This window comes from Anolis carolinensis, chromosome 1, assembly GCF_035594765.1.
Source record: "Anolis carolinensis isolate JA03-04 chromosome 1, rAnoCar3.1.pri, whole genome shotgun sequence".
NCBI lineage: Eukaryota > Metazoa > Chordata > Lepidosauria > Squamata > Dactyloidae > Anolis > Anolis carolinensis.
Genome location: NC_085841.1, coordinates 161350023 through 161365541, shown reverse-complemented (window position 1 = coordinate 161365541; position 15519 = coordinate 161350023). Strand labels below are relative to the sequence as shown.

At 38.7% G+C, this 15519-nt stretch overlaps 1 protein-coding gene across 1 annotated transcript in view; it reads right to left on the bottom strand.

Annotated features, from left to right (window-relative positions):
- Window positions 1-15519, bottom strand: part of slx4ip (SLX4 interacting protein) — a 97623-nt gene that overhangs the window by 33757 nt on the left and 48347 nt on the right. Inside the window, exon 4 of the mRNA XM_062957719.1 lies at window positions 14763-14886. Within this exon, the coding sequence (XP_062813789.1) occupies window positions 14763-14886 (124 nt within the window). The remainder of the gene's footprint in view (window positions 1-14762; window positions 14887-15519) is intronic.

Here is a 15519-nt window from a genome sequence, read left to right as displayed (position 1 = left end):
TCCGGTGTGTGTATGAGTGCTGTTTTAGCCCTGCAGCCATGCTTCCCAATGGAACTCTGCTGCAGCTTCTGTTGCTAGGTCTTACTTTCAGGGGAGGCCTTATATTTGGCAATCCCCCCAAACCCCTGCTAGGTCTTATTCTTTGGGGAGGTCTTATTTTCGGGGAAACACGGTATGTAAAGGGAATTAAGCACAACCTTGCAGAAACTAAGTCTACCACCTCAGATGGAGGTTTCCTAAATTGATTTAGTGTATGAAAGCTTATGCTACTGATTTAATTATCTCACTTAGTCTCTATCTATATATATAAAAGAGTGATGGCATCACGGCAATTCACAAAACAACAAAAGTACAAGCCCCCCAACCTCAAAATTTGACAACACAACCCATCATCCACGCCTCAAGGTTGATACAACAAAAAGAAAAGAAAAATAAAGTCCTAATTAGAGGGAGAGGAATAATTTTTTTATCCAATTGCTGCCAGTTTAGAGGGCTAATCTCTGCCCACTTGGTTGCCTAGCAACCAAGGGACAGCCAGGTTTCAGTTAGGGGACAGGCAGCTTTAGGCCTCACTTAGGCTTCTTCCACAGATTATCAGATTTGCACTGGATTATATGGCAGTGTAGACTCAAGGCCCTTCCACACAGCTATATAACCCATTTAGAATCTTATATTATCTGCTTTGCACTGGATTATCTTGACTCCACACTGCCATATAATCCACTTCAGTGTGCATTTTATACAGCTGTGAAGAAGGAGCCTCATATAATCCAGTTCTGAGCAGATACTATAAGATTACAAATATACAGTAGAGTCTCACTTATCCAACATAAACAGGCCGGCAGGATAAGTGAATATGTTGGATAATAAGAAGGGATTCAGGAAAAGCCAATTAAACATCAAATTAGGTAATCGTTATACAAATTAAGCACCAAAACATCATATTATACAACAAATTTGACAGAAAAAGTAGTTCCATGCGCAGTAATGCTATGTAGTATTTACAGTAGAGTCTCACTTATCCAACACTCGCTTATCCAACGTTCTGGATTATCCAACGCATTTTTGTAGTCAATGCTTTCAATATATCGTGATATTTTGGTGCTAAATTCATAAATACAGTAATTACTACATAGCATTACTGTGTACTGAACTACTTTTTCTGACAAATTTGTTGTCTAACATGATGTTTTGGTGCTTAATTTGTAAAATCATAACTTAATTTGATGTTTAATAGGGTTATCCTTAATTCCTCATTATCCAACATATTCGCTTATCCAACGTTCTGCCGGCCCGTTTATGTTGGATAAGTGAGACTCTACTGTACTGTATTTACAAATTTACCACTAAAATATCACAATGAATTTAAAACACTGACTACAAAAGCATTGATTATGAAAAGGCAGACTGCGTTGGATAATCCAGAACATTGTATAAGCGAATGTTGGATAAGTGAGATTCTTCTTTAATATGAAATAATTACTGGGATAGAATAATGCAGAACAATATAATCTCTAAAACCAGGACAGTAAATAAACAGGGGAATTCCACACAGGAAACAATCAGGGCCAGCTAACACTCCCAACAAAGTATTCCCATCATCAAAGTCTGGCAAATCCTGTTTTCTCAGGGCCACAGACAGTAGAAGCACATAAAATATCGCAAACAACACCACTCTGAAAACAAGGGAATTCCAGACAGGAAACAATCAGGGCCAGCTAACACCTCCCAACAAAGTATTCCCATAATCAAAGTCTGGAAAATCCTCTGTTTTCTCAGGGCCACAGACAGTAGAAACACATAAAATATCGCAACAACACCACTCTGAAAACAAGGGAATTCCAGACAGGAAACAATCAGGGCCAGCTAACAACTCCCAACAAAAAATTCACTCAGGGAGGAAACAGCCAGGCTTTAAAGCTGCAAGGCCATTACATCCTAATCATTTTTCCTAATTGCAGCATTCATACTTGCCTCCAACAAACAAACAAAACCAATCAGAAATATTGTATATTCACAACCTTTAGGAAATAATATCCCCTGATGGCGCAGCGTGTTAAAGCACTGAGCTGCTGAACTTCTGGACTGAAAGGCCACAGGTTTGAATTGGAGGAGCGGAGAGAGCCCCCACTGTTAGCTCCAGCTTCTGCCAACCCAGAAGTTCGAAAACATGCAAATGTGAGTGCATCAATAGGTACTGCTCCGGCGGGAAGGTAACGCCGCTCCATGTAGTCATCCCACATGACCTTGGAGGAGTCTACGGACAACGCCGGCTCTTCGGCTTAGAAATGGAGATGAGCACCAACCTCCAGAGTAAGACACGACTGGACTTAATGTCTGGGGAAAACCTTTACCCTTGACCTTAACTACCACCAATTTCTCAATACTTTATTTCCCATACCACCAGACTTCGCCACAGCAACGCATGGCCGGGCACAGCTAGTTGGGCTATAAAATCCCTTTGCATACTATAATCTAGACAAACATGGCTATTGCTTTGAATGTTGTATCTTAGTCGGGTAGCGAATGATCACTCTAACATAAGTCACAATATGAAGAGTTAAGACAAACCCTAGGAGCAGATTAAAGAATATGGAAATCATTTCTGAAAACAAAAATAAAATTACAGGAAAATATGGTTAGCTGTTTTCATCATAGCACTTGCTGTTGCCACCTGATGAACTAGCTGTTTTGAGGATTTACTTCAGGCAAACAAAATTATTGCAAAATAGAATGGTTTTCCATGACCATTTCTTTATTCATAAAATGTTCTATTTTGTGAGCAACTCCATCAGTAAAAAATTGAGTGACAAATAGTTCATGCTTCTTGAGTGGAATTTCGCATGAAAGCACTCATATATTTCATATGTATTTAAAGGAACTAATTTGCACGTCACTTACTTTACCCCACTACAACATCAAATTAAATGTCATTAAGAAACTTCTAGCTTATCTCAGATAAGTATAGTGATAAGTAACGCCCACTGTGTTTACTGAAACACTTGTTTGAATCAGAGATGACAGACTGAATGAAACTTCAATCTGCCCTACTTTAAAAGAACAGAAGTTCTACTATTGACATTTTCCCTGATGTTCCAATGATCTCCATAGAGCCATCTTCATTCACACTTTGTCTCCCATTAGGACCAAATTGTGATTAAAGATATATAATAGATATCTAGCCTTTAATCTCATTTTAAAGGTTCTCAAATTATCTTTCACCAGAAAGCATTTTTCCATCCCTCTTCCTCTACTTCATGTGTTCCCTCACAAACACCTTGACACAGGAGGTCAGTTTTAGTCTGGAAAGCTCACATCAAGTTTGGACAAATGGATTTAAACATTTCTTTCAAAACTTCTGTACTGAAATGGATTAATCTGAATACTTGCAATGACAGGGTGAGTATCATTTTTTCAAAATGGCTGGGACCATGATTTTAGAAAATGTTTATTGGCATATAAATAATAATAACAATAACAACAACCATAACAACAACAACTTTATTTTGTATCCTGCCTCCATCTCCCCAAAGGGACTCGGGATGGTTCACATGGGGACAAGCCCGATCAACACAGTTAAAATAAAGCATAAAATTCATAAAACAACATCATAATAACAGACAGACAACACACGATTAGCATAATAAAAACATCATCGAACCAACACTGGTCTAGATAAAACAGTTCTAAGAGACAATTGTAGGACTAGTGCAATTCAATGTTGAGGGTAGTGCTGATAGATAAAGTGCAAAAGCCATATGAGGAAAACTTGAGGTGGGGGGCAATGTGGGATAGAGCCCTATGTCTCTATCAAGGTGCAAGGGCTAGACTTAGGACTTGAACAGGCCAGACTTAATTGGGAGACTGCTAATTAAAAGCACAGTGGAACATCCAGGTTTTTAGATTAATGAGATATCTTGGAGATGGCACCCAAATATAAATAATGACATTAATATAAACCTTATACATATACCCTGAAGATCATTGTGCACATAATAATAAAGGCTGTGTACATTAAATTATCTGAAAACAAAGGTGTCACTACCTTACCCACCTATGTGGACAATTTCTGATTTTGAAATATTTTAGATTTTGGAATTTGAGATAAGGGATGTGCAACCTGTATTCATTCCCACTAGGAGCACAGTCAGAAAAATCTAATTGGAAATACAACAGAGGAATTTTGCACATTAGGTGTGTATTTGAGAGGGAGAGGTAGAGAGAACAGTTTTCTATGAAGAATATTCTTCAAAAAAGATATTTTTCTTCACAGAAAAATTCCTATGCAACACTTTGGGACAGTCAAATACAGGAAGAACACTACAGGGGAATACTCATTTTCTCCCACTGAACATGAAAAACTAATTTGTTTGTCATCACATGCAAAGATAAAATATTCAAGTTACATCTTAGACTGCAGAATCATCCTAAATCATTAACCATTGTAAAGGAGCAGTTGCAAACCCTTCTTTCAGGGTCTTCTTCTTTTTTTAACATCCTTCTAATCAATGCCTATAAATGCTTTAGAATGTCTAAATTTAGTAAGTGTTCTGAATCCTTCAGATGTCTCCCTATAACCCTTCAACAATGTTTTTCATTGGTTTCATTGGTTAACACTTTGTCTTATTTTTGGAACTGCTTTCACACTCTTCCCTAACTTCTGAAAAGTCTGGATGAAAGCTTTTTCTGTGAAAAGCATCACCCAACATAGTCTGAAAACCATCTATCTCAATTCACATTCTCTTATCCCATCTGTGCTTTTGAATTTACCCAGATTTACACCAGAACGAAGAATGTACCCACTTCCTATGGTCAGGCAGAGCATTCAGAAAAGCATGGCATTCCCCTATTCTTTTTCTCACCAACAATTCTCCTTCTCAGACTGTATTCTCTCTGGTTGGGGAGCCATTTTACTCCTCCTTTTCTCTCTTCCAGAGACAATACTCATAATGTTAACACAGTTTACCATTACACTGCCATTATATTTATTTTCTCCATAAAACTCAGCTTCTCAAAAACTCTGATCCCATCGCTGCTCTCTTGCGTACCTTGTAAGTGTGCTTTGCTAATGTGACTATAAATAATCAGAGCCCGGGGTTTTTGTGGGTAGTGCTAATTTTGGGGTCAGCTCTACTGACATGACTGCATTTTTGGAAGAATACAGCCAAGATCACAGTGAGAAAACAGTTTCCCCCATTACATCTGATTTAATTTTCAACCTGTCATTCCTGATTTGGAAGGGCTTCTCCCTGGATATAGAAAAACAGTTTGCAGATGTGCACAGAGATGTGTGTCCTGAGGAAGTTGGCTTTCTCTTTTGTCCAAGTCTACTTGTCCTATAACAAACAACTCTTGAGGATGTCAGCGTTGTAATGACAACTATACTTGGAAACTGTTTGTCTCCCTATGTGAATTCCTCGACTCCAGATTCCTCTTCTATGACTGGCTCCTTTAAGAAATTGGCACAAGTTGGCAGATCATAAAAATGCTGGCAGGCATTTTTATGGAAACCCATTTGAACAATCAAGCATTACTTTATTGTTCTAGGGTTAAAAATATCCACAAAAATAGTTATTAAAAGTTTCCATTAAGCAAGGTTTCTCATCGCTGCATAGAGGCTTGAGAGGAAAATACTGGGGGGGGGGGGGGGGGGGAGAGAATTTTAAAAGGTTTCCTCTGGGAGTTGGAGCTCATTCAAATGACATAAATTTCACTTGGAAAAGTGCCTCAGAAGTGACAACCATAGACAAAGGCCTTCATCTCTCTGGTTTACACCCCTGTGGCTGGAGATTAGAAAATTAATACAGTGGTTAATTAACAGCCTCACCCCACTGGGTTAGTGTGCTTAACTGGAATGGCTCTAAATGGCTCAGACATTTTAGTTAAAGGAACACATTCTAGAAGAAACAGCCATTGTGATGTCTAGCAGTATACCTAAGAAACTTAGGCCACCATAAAGGCTAACAATAACCACTAGTTTCAAAGTGCTAGATGGGCATTTCATTAGATCAGGGTTTTAAGAACTTTTTCCACTTGTGGCCTGTTTGGCTAGATAAATGTTTATATGATCCTGGGTACATAGATATATACAATAGATATAAAAATCAAATATTTATTGATAGCAAATCTGCATTAGCAAGGCTTGCAAAACAGGCTGATTTTCCTTTTATGAAGCACAGCTGAAGCATCTTCTGCAGAGTTCACAATAAACACTACACAAGAGATTTGTGTAAATGTCTAGAACACCCACTAGGTAATGTTCAGGAAACGTTTACTGTTGCCCAATTTTTTTGGGACCCCAACATTGAGCTAAGACGATCCATCTGGGGTTGAGACTCGCAGTGAATTAGATTGGGGCTTCTTACATTTTTTCCACTCACAACCCCTTTCCTCCCAAGAAATTTCTACTCTACCTCAGGTATATGTGTTTCTGCAGAGTCCATTGTAAACACTGCATGTTGCTGCTTAGTGTCATTCAGAAATCTTTTACTGTTTCCAAATTTTTCAGAACCCCCAACATAGAGCTAAGGTGACCGCATTAGAGATCAGGACCCACAGTTTAAGAAGCAGTGCATTAGATGAAATTAGTAATCACTTACCCGTGTTGCTCATTACATGTGCCTAAACAGGTAGACCATGTCATGATATAAAAGCTTGAACTACCAAAATTAGTTACTGTTGAAAGCATCACAAATATTTATGCAATGCAAGGTTGTATTTTTACGCTTACACAGGGTAAAATTGCTAAGAGATAAGCAATTTCATTCTTAAGGCAAAAAGAGTCTATATATAATTTCAAACAATATTGTTTTGCTCACAATTCATTTGTTAAAATAGATAGCTATCCAGTAGTACATGATTCAGCCTACTACAGAACCAACACTATGACGGATGAAGTACAGCACTGCAAGTTGTGAAATTTCACCATCAGAAAGGAATTTTGAAAGAAGCAGAAGAGTAATCTAACCTGCTTGGGATGCCTTCAGTGTCCCCAGCCCCAGAGGAAGTATCATCATGTCAGCCTTCTTTGTTAAGCTACCAAGCAACACATGTTTACTGAAGAACTCAACAATCCAGTTGACTTGAGCATCGAAGGCTGCCAGAACGAGTCTGTGGTATGGCGAAGAATGGGGGAAAGCTGTCTCCCACGGCTATTAAAGACCATTCACCTGGGAGCCTGGGAAAATGCCTCTGAGCTGCGGAGTTATCTGGAGTAGCCTGGCAGGTGCTTCCTTCCCAACAAAACCTGGCACCTGAAATAGCTCTGTGACTGAATCCAGCAAAGTTTTCCCCAAAACTACAAGACAGGACTGAGGAGGCCCTGCAGTGTTCTCAAAATGTTGTTTTGTACCTGACACTACCATGCTTCAGATTGTGAGGCTTTTTGTCGTACCCCCCCCCCCCCAAAAGCATCTATTCCCCCTCTCTTTGCAACCTAGCAATTTTAGATTTCAATTAAGCAGTTCTTGTTATAAATTTTGTATTTGAAGTGTTCCTCTCCGGTGTTGGAGGGGCTAAAATACTCGAATATCTAGATCAATGGGTAAAAGAGAAAGCACTTATTTTTTGAAGGCAAACTTGGTGGAAAGGCAAAAATAAGTACTTGTCTGGAGCATACACCAACTATTTATTTATAAAGAAAATTGATTTACCTGCATAGACATACTGATATTGAGCATGACTTGAAGACAATATGTGCTTTCAATTAAATTTAATCCCTTAATTATCCTTTTTCACTCAACATTTCAACAGTGAGCTTGGAGCTACAGAGAAGAGCTTTCATTTGAATTCTATACAAAAGTCAGCTTGAAAAGCTCAAGATGCCCAAAACCAGAGAGGAACACATATAGTATGAGAAGTTTAGGAACATTAAGAAAAACATTACATGTTTCGCATCAAAATTGATTGAAATAATTACTATGGGTGCCACTACACCAGGTATGGACAAGCTTCAGCCCTCCAGGTGTTTTGGACTTCAACTTCCAGAAATCCCAGTCAGCTTAACGGCTGTAAGGAATTGTGGGAGCCAAAGTCCAAAACACCTGGAGGGCCAAAGTTTTCTCATGTCTGCTCTACACTATATAATAAATTCAGTTTGACACCACTTTAACTGCAGAGGGTCCATGCTATGCAGTCATTGGAGCTGTAGAGTAGTACAAGGTCTTTAGCCTTCTCTGCTAAACAGGGCTGGTGCCTCACCAAACTACAAGTCCCATGATTCCACAGCAATGAGCTATAGCAGTTCAAGTGGTATCAAACTGCATTAATTTTACAGTGTAGATGCACCCTATATCTACCATTATATCATCCTCGCGGAATTACATTTCTTCCAATTTCCCTGTTCCTTAATAATAATAATAATAATAATAATAATAATAATAATAATAATAATTATTATTATTATTATTATTATTATTATTATTATTATTTTATTTTTATACCCCGCCTCTGTCTCCCCAAAGGGGACTTGGGGCGGCTTACATGGGGCCAAGCCCGAAATAAAAACAATAGCAATATAAAACACAAAAATAGATAAGAAACATCCACAATTATAAAAATTTAAACATTACCCAATAAAAATAAATGACAAAAACTAATAAAAACATGGATTAAAACGGAGAGGTAATAAAAGCAGACTGGGTAAAGTGCACCATATAAATATTGTAAACACAAGGTGACTGATAAAGCGCTGAAAATTCTTGGAAGAGCAAATTGGGATGTGAGTAGACCCTGTGTCTATATCAAGTTGACAAAGGTAAAAAGGTAAAAAGATTTTAATTTTAATTTTAAGTTGACAAAGGTAAAAAGGTAAAAAGATTTTTTAATAATCACATTTCAGTACTTTTCACACAGCAGGATATGAAACCTGGAAGTTAGAACCAAAAAAAAAATTGAAAAAGTTCGTGGGATTCATGAGTAAAATGCAAATATCTTGGACAAGCCACTGTCTGATCAACTGGGGTGGTCCATGCAAATAATAGTTATCTGAAATGGAACCACAGATCCCTGATATTCCTTTATGTTTGAAACGACTGTCCTGATAACATGAAATAATGTGGTTAGATTTTTTTTAAAAAAAAAAATCTGTGTGCCCTGAAGGAAGGCAACAGAAAAGAAATCCAGGCTAGGTAGCTCCTTCAGGGATCACTAGAAGCCTTTTGGAAGTGTTGGGTTTATCTTTCATTCTCCTCCATTAGAGGAGAAAAGACAGATGAAACGAGGTGTAGTGTGAATAAAGGCAGGAGAAAAGAAAACCCATGCCAAGGAATGAATGCCACATGCTTCTGAAGAATTCACCAACAGCCTAGGACAATTTCAGGGATGGTTTTGCATTTTCTGTTTTCTGATAATGCTGTTTCCCCGTAAAATGACATTGGTAAGAGTTGTTCATCAATGGAATACCACTTCCTTGGAGCATGGTAGATATTTTAAGCAGAGGCTGGATGGCCATTTGACAGCAGTGCTTTAGGTTGTGTGCTCAGCCACGGCAACAGGCTGGGTTAGTTGGACTTTGTGACCTCTTCCAATTCTATGATTCTATGGCATGCTACCTTGAAGCTCTTGATGAAAATGCTATATTAAAACACATTTTGAGATAAATAAGTCAAATTCTCACAAAACAGAAGGTGGTAAATTTCTGTCCAAACTGAACCTCTCCAGACTGAAAGTGGGACTTTACATGATTAAGACAGAATGTCCTTTTCAAGCATACTGTCATCACTAACAGCTATTTCAGCAGGCTGTAGCACAGAATTTTTCAGCTATCCTTGTAACCTGGCTTCAAGTATGCAATCTTCTCACTGACTTCACATGGCTGGAGGTATGAGGTGCTGAACAGCCAGTCTGGTTGATTTAGTTCAGCATGTTGGTCATCGCTGGTAAAGGTTTACTCAACCAGCTCTCTCATACCTAGTGAGAAAAAAAAAGAATGTGGGAGAAGAGCTCTTCAGAGTCTTTGGCATCTTCTTACACCACCTAAGGCTGTCTAGCTGTGTTGAGAAGACATAAGGTGGCTCTTGTTTCTGCCTCTAAGGTGAATAGGCAGTTAAAAGCAGTTTCTGTTATTGCAGAAGTTAATTAAGATAGTTGTTTAGAGGAAGTAGATACATTTGATAATAACTATAATCACCAGTTGAGAAGTTGGAAGTCAGTAGTGTTAAGGTTTTTTTTAAAAAAATTATCATTATTTTATTATTTTTGTAGTTTAATTACTTTTTTCCTAAGCATTGTTCACATATAAAATATTTTTATGTTAATAAAGACATTTTTAAAAAGACCTGGCAGTTAAAAACAGCATGATCTCTTCCATATTCAGAATTTAGAAAAATCCCAATTTTGGGATATAAGGAACAGAATCTCACAGCCAATGAAGACTTGTCAGCAATGTTCTTAAAATGTAAGGAAGTGGGAAGGTGTCCTCAGCACTCGAGAACCATACATCATTGAGTTTTAGAGTTCAATACATATGAAAGAAATATTCACTTTAAGTCTCTTACTACTTTTCAGTAACATTGAGGGCCTTTCTTGACTACATATACAGCAGGCATAGGCAAACTTCAGCCCTCCGGATGTTTTGGACTTCAACTCCCACAATTCCTAACAGCCGGTAAATTGGCTTGGATTTCTGGGAGATGAAGTTCAAAACACCCAGGGGGTCTAAATTTGCCCATGCCTGATATATGATATTCAGTTCAGCATGGTGAGGAACAGTGTACATAACTTACGTTTTCCTAGCTCTGAGCAAAACTTGCTTCTTGGTTATTTTTTTAAAGCATACAGCTTTATATTGGAACTACACTTGATAAGAATTAAAGGTCCTAAACACTCAAACCACTAAAAAACAAAACAGTTCTTTCGGTGATCAGACTGTTAATGAATACGCTGCCATCTAAAGCTATTCTAAAGGCCAGATTCTGCAAGATATGCTTAGACAATACATTTCTTTGTGTAGGCACAAGGACCGGGTTTCAGCCCCTCCCCCCTTTCCTCCCTAGCTGTCTGGCAGAGCTGTGTCATGCAATGAGTCTAAGAGGCGACAGAGAAGCAAGCTGCCTGTTGTACTCCTGGTATCAGGAGGGCCAGCACTCTGTGTGGACAACTTCTGAAACAGGATTTTAAAAAAATCTTCTAACTGCAAGTCACAAAGATCCACATGGGTGATGCTTTGGCTGTGCCAGTCGGAGAAACTTCTGATGTATTATAATTACTATGAAAATAGGAGTAAACGGGGTTGGGGATCTTGAGAACCAAGATCAGGTTTCAATCAAATCAAATGTCTATCTAAATCTGAAAATGCAGGATGTTTCAAAATGATGGACCCAACTTGATGGTGGTAACATGTTACAATTACACAAAAAGTTATGAACGGCTTAATGAGGAATCAAGTTATGTTTTATTAGACATTTTATAAATGCTCTTTGTGCCCTCCACCTGTTGTACAACCTCATATTCAAATAGGGCCCATCGTTTTGAAACACCTTGTAATTTCCAGTATTATCATCTTTAGCTTTCTACTCAGGCTACAGATCCCCAAATGTGGGGTCTTTTTAATATAACATACTAGTAAAATATGGGCTAAAAATACTACTGTTAGGTGGATTTGTAATTGATTAAGCGATCAAACCCAAAGAGTGCTCACTAATGGTTCCTCTTCATCCTGAAAAGAATTGACTAGTGGAGTGCCGCAGGATTTGGTCCTGGGCCCAGTACTGTTCAACATCTTTATTAATGACTTGGATGAAGGTTTAGAGGGCATGCTTATCAAGTTTGCAGATGACACCCAATTAGGAGGGATAGCTAATACTCCAGAGGACAGGATCAGAATTCAAAGTGACCTCAACAGATTAAGAGCTGGGCCAAATCTAACAAAATTAATTTCAAGGAGAAATGTAAAATACTCCACTTAGGCAGAAAAAATTAAATGCACAAAGCCAGGATGGGTGACGATTGGCTCAACAACAGTACATATGAAAAAGATCTTGGTAGTTTTAGTAGACAAGTTGAACATGAACCAACAATGTGATACAGCAACTAAAAAAGCCAATGGGATTTTGGGCTGCATCAGGAAGCATACAGTGTCTAGATCAACGTAAGGCATTGTGCCTCTGTATTCTGCTTTGGTTAGACCTCACCTGGAATACTATTTTCAGTTCTGAACACTATAGTTTAAAAGAGATATTGGCAACCTGGAAGGTGTCCATAGGAGGACAACTAAAATGATCAAAGGTCTGGAGACCATGCTGTATGAGGTGTCGCTTAAAGAGCTGGGTATGTTCAACCTGCAGAAGAGAAGATTAGAGACATGATAGCTATGTATAAATATGTGAAAGGATGTCATAAGGAAGAGGGAGCAGGCTTGTTTTCTGCTGCCCTGGAAACCAGGACTCGGAGGAATGGGTTCAAATTACAGGAAAGCAGATTCTACCTGAACATTAGAGGAAGACCTTTCTGGCTTTCAGAGCTATTCAGCAGTTGGATTCTCTGCCTCAGAGTGTGGTGGAATTCCTTCTATGGAGGCTTTTAAACAGAGGCTGGATGACCATCTGTCGGGGATACTTTGTGTTTTTCCTGCATGGCAGGGGGTTGGACTAGATGGCCCATATGGTCTCTTCCAACTCTATGATTCTAAATCTTTATTGTATTACAACACACATACAACAAATAACAAAAAACAAAATAAAAGATCAGCAACAAAGAAAACAATTTTCACCACCACCCATATACACACACCAAGTTCAAAATTTGACTTCCCACTTTCCTAGCCAAAGAAAGAAATTCAGAAGTGTTTTTTTCCAGATTTTATCTAACCACAGTATGTGAGAAAATGTGAAGCACCAACACACATATCTAAAATTTAACTGCAGCAAACAGTCCTGAAAACATGTTCTCAGCCAGGTTGGATGATGTAATATGGAAGGCAAGCATCTGCAATTAAGCATGTTTTCAGAAGTTGAGACTCATTTTATACCCCTAAATGAGATTTAGGATCTGATCCTGATTGAACATACCTAAAAGTAAACACCACTGAATGCATAGGGTTACCTATGAATGGACCTGCATAGGATCGTACTCTCGGTGTAATAGCCTTCAAGCACTTCCTATTCCATATTTTCTTTGAGATACAAGGTCTATATTTTTTGCATTTTTGTTGGCCAATGGAGATAGCACTCTGTTGTGGACTTTGTTACATTTTGCTGCATGGCCAACAAATCTATCCCAAATACGTTATACAGATCCTTCCATGGTTCTTTATTTTCCACGCAGGAACATAAGCAACAGACTATTTCCCCTGAGTGTTAGAAAGACATTCATGTCATTTCTTTCATGCAAGAGAAGTGGTACAAAGTAACAGAAAGCAGCAAGATGCCTGGAATTCTGCCAGCTTGAGCACATTTTCCATGTCTATCCACACTAAAGACATTCCATGGGATTTTTCTGTTCTATCTACTGAAGAGTTTCTCCATGTGATGATACCAAAAATTCTGTAATCCCATTTTATTATTTGGAGAATACATTTGTAAACCCATAACACACTTCATTTATTTACTTATGGAATTTATGCAATTCAGAATAGAATATTCTTTCAAGGCAGCATAAAATAACATCAATTTAAAAAGCTGTCTGTATTTGAAAAAATAAACAATAAGAAGGGGGAAACGAATGAAACAATGTCATTTAATAAAACCGCACCATTCCATTCCAACTCAGCCAGCTATTCAGTCATGAGACGGCTGACCAAGGAGGAAGAAGTGCAAACTGGTTCTCAGTTTTAAAAAATCTGGAATTTTAAAAATGAAGACAAATAATGGAATATAGTTTAGAGCTTGCCAAAAGGCAAAAGGGAGAAACCTAGGCACATTTCACAGGCCAGTAAGGTCCACTAAAAAGATCCTCTCTCTTCTGGCTGCCTAACCTCCCTTCTTCTTCTAGAGGGGAAACACATAGGGTTTGTGGAACCAATCTCAATGATCGGAGAGGTCCACACGGATAGAAGACTCAGCTCCTTCAGAAGGAACAACCTTGTGTTATGAGGAAGAAGAGCAGAGACACAAAATGCAGCTAGCCTTCTATGACAACATAGTCTTTAAGAGTAGCAAAGGAAGTAATAGTACTACTTCTAAAAAGTAAGGTTGGCTGGACAATATGAAACCCAGAACAGGAGACAAGAGCATTCTAAATACAGACAGGTGCAACTGCTTGCTTTGGTCACAGGAATAACTGAAAACTTTCAGAAGAACAAGAAAACAAGCAACTATTTCTTTCAGAAACACCCCCTTTGTCACAGTTGTTTTCATTTTTCCTAGAGAGATTCTTATCCTATGGAAGTTATGTGGTTAATGGAAAACAATACAGAGGCATGCAAGGAGGAAGGAAGAGCTTCGATCTTTCTCTTTTTCAAATCAGCCCTACATATGCCCATTAGCTAATTTACTGCTAGAAATAGATTCTACCATAATCTATCACCCCACTGATTACACTTTTCAGGAGGGTAATAGTAGCAGTAGTAGTTTTCTTGTGGGATAAATACCTAATAGCAAAACCCAAGTTAACAGGACATCTAATGCTGGCCTAATTCATCTCTATACATACTAACATAATATATTAAAAATTAATAACCATTTTACAGCTTTGGTTATTTCAAAGAGGAGTGTACTGCCACTGTGACAGCCAACTATTGTGATAAGACAATTAAATATTCAAAAAGCTAATTAAAAACCATTGAAGATGAAATCAGCATGTTCATTTTTACAAGCAGTGACTACCTTGCAAAAACAAAGGAGTTTCTTTGGTGGATTCCACTTGCTTTGACTGACCAGGTCGTTTATGAGTGCTCAGGTATTGTGCTACTCTTGAATCTAGAGTTTCTTTGAGAAGCATGAAGATTTCCTGAAAGATAATATATTTCCAGGTAGGTTACAAAATATTCTATAAAGTTTCAGTAATCATGTATTTTCAAATATAGTTATTCTGTGGAGAAATGTGTTATTTGCAAACACAGACACACACACAAAAAAAACAATATTCCAATGGCAATCTTGATTTGGAATTTAATTCAACTTCATTAGGATTTATTTTAAGATTATCACTGTATTCTAATATAGTAGAGTTCTGGTTATCCGTCTTCCGCTTATCCGACACTCCGTATTATCTGAGGCGCCTCCAGGGGCTTGGCGGCGTATCTTATTCTCCCCACCGCTGCAGTGTTCATGGCTGCCTCTACCGGTGCGTCTGCCTCTTCCTCCTCCCCTTCCTCCGTGACTCCTCCTGGGGCAGCCTGAGGAAGGGAGCATTGCTGAGCCAGAGAGAGCTCGGGAGAGAGAGGAGGACTTTTTTCTTCCTTGGGCTGCCCCACGAGGATGCGAAGGAGGAGGTGGCAGAGTAGGGGGAGGCAGACACAGCGGCAGCCATGGAAGGTAACACGCGCCAGGTTTCCCTCAGCCAGGTCCTCGGCCACGCCATTGCTGGAGGGAGGAAATCCTTTCCTCCAGCAAGGGCCTGGCTGAGGGAAACCCAGGGCAT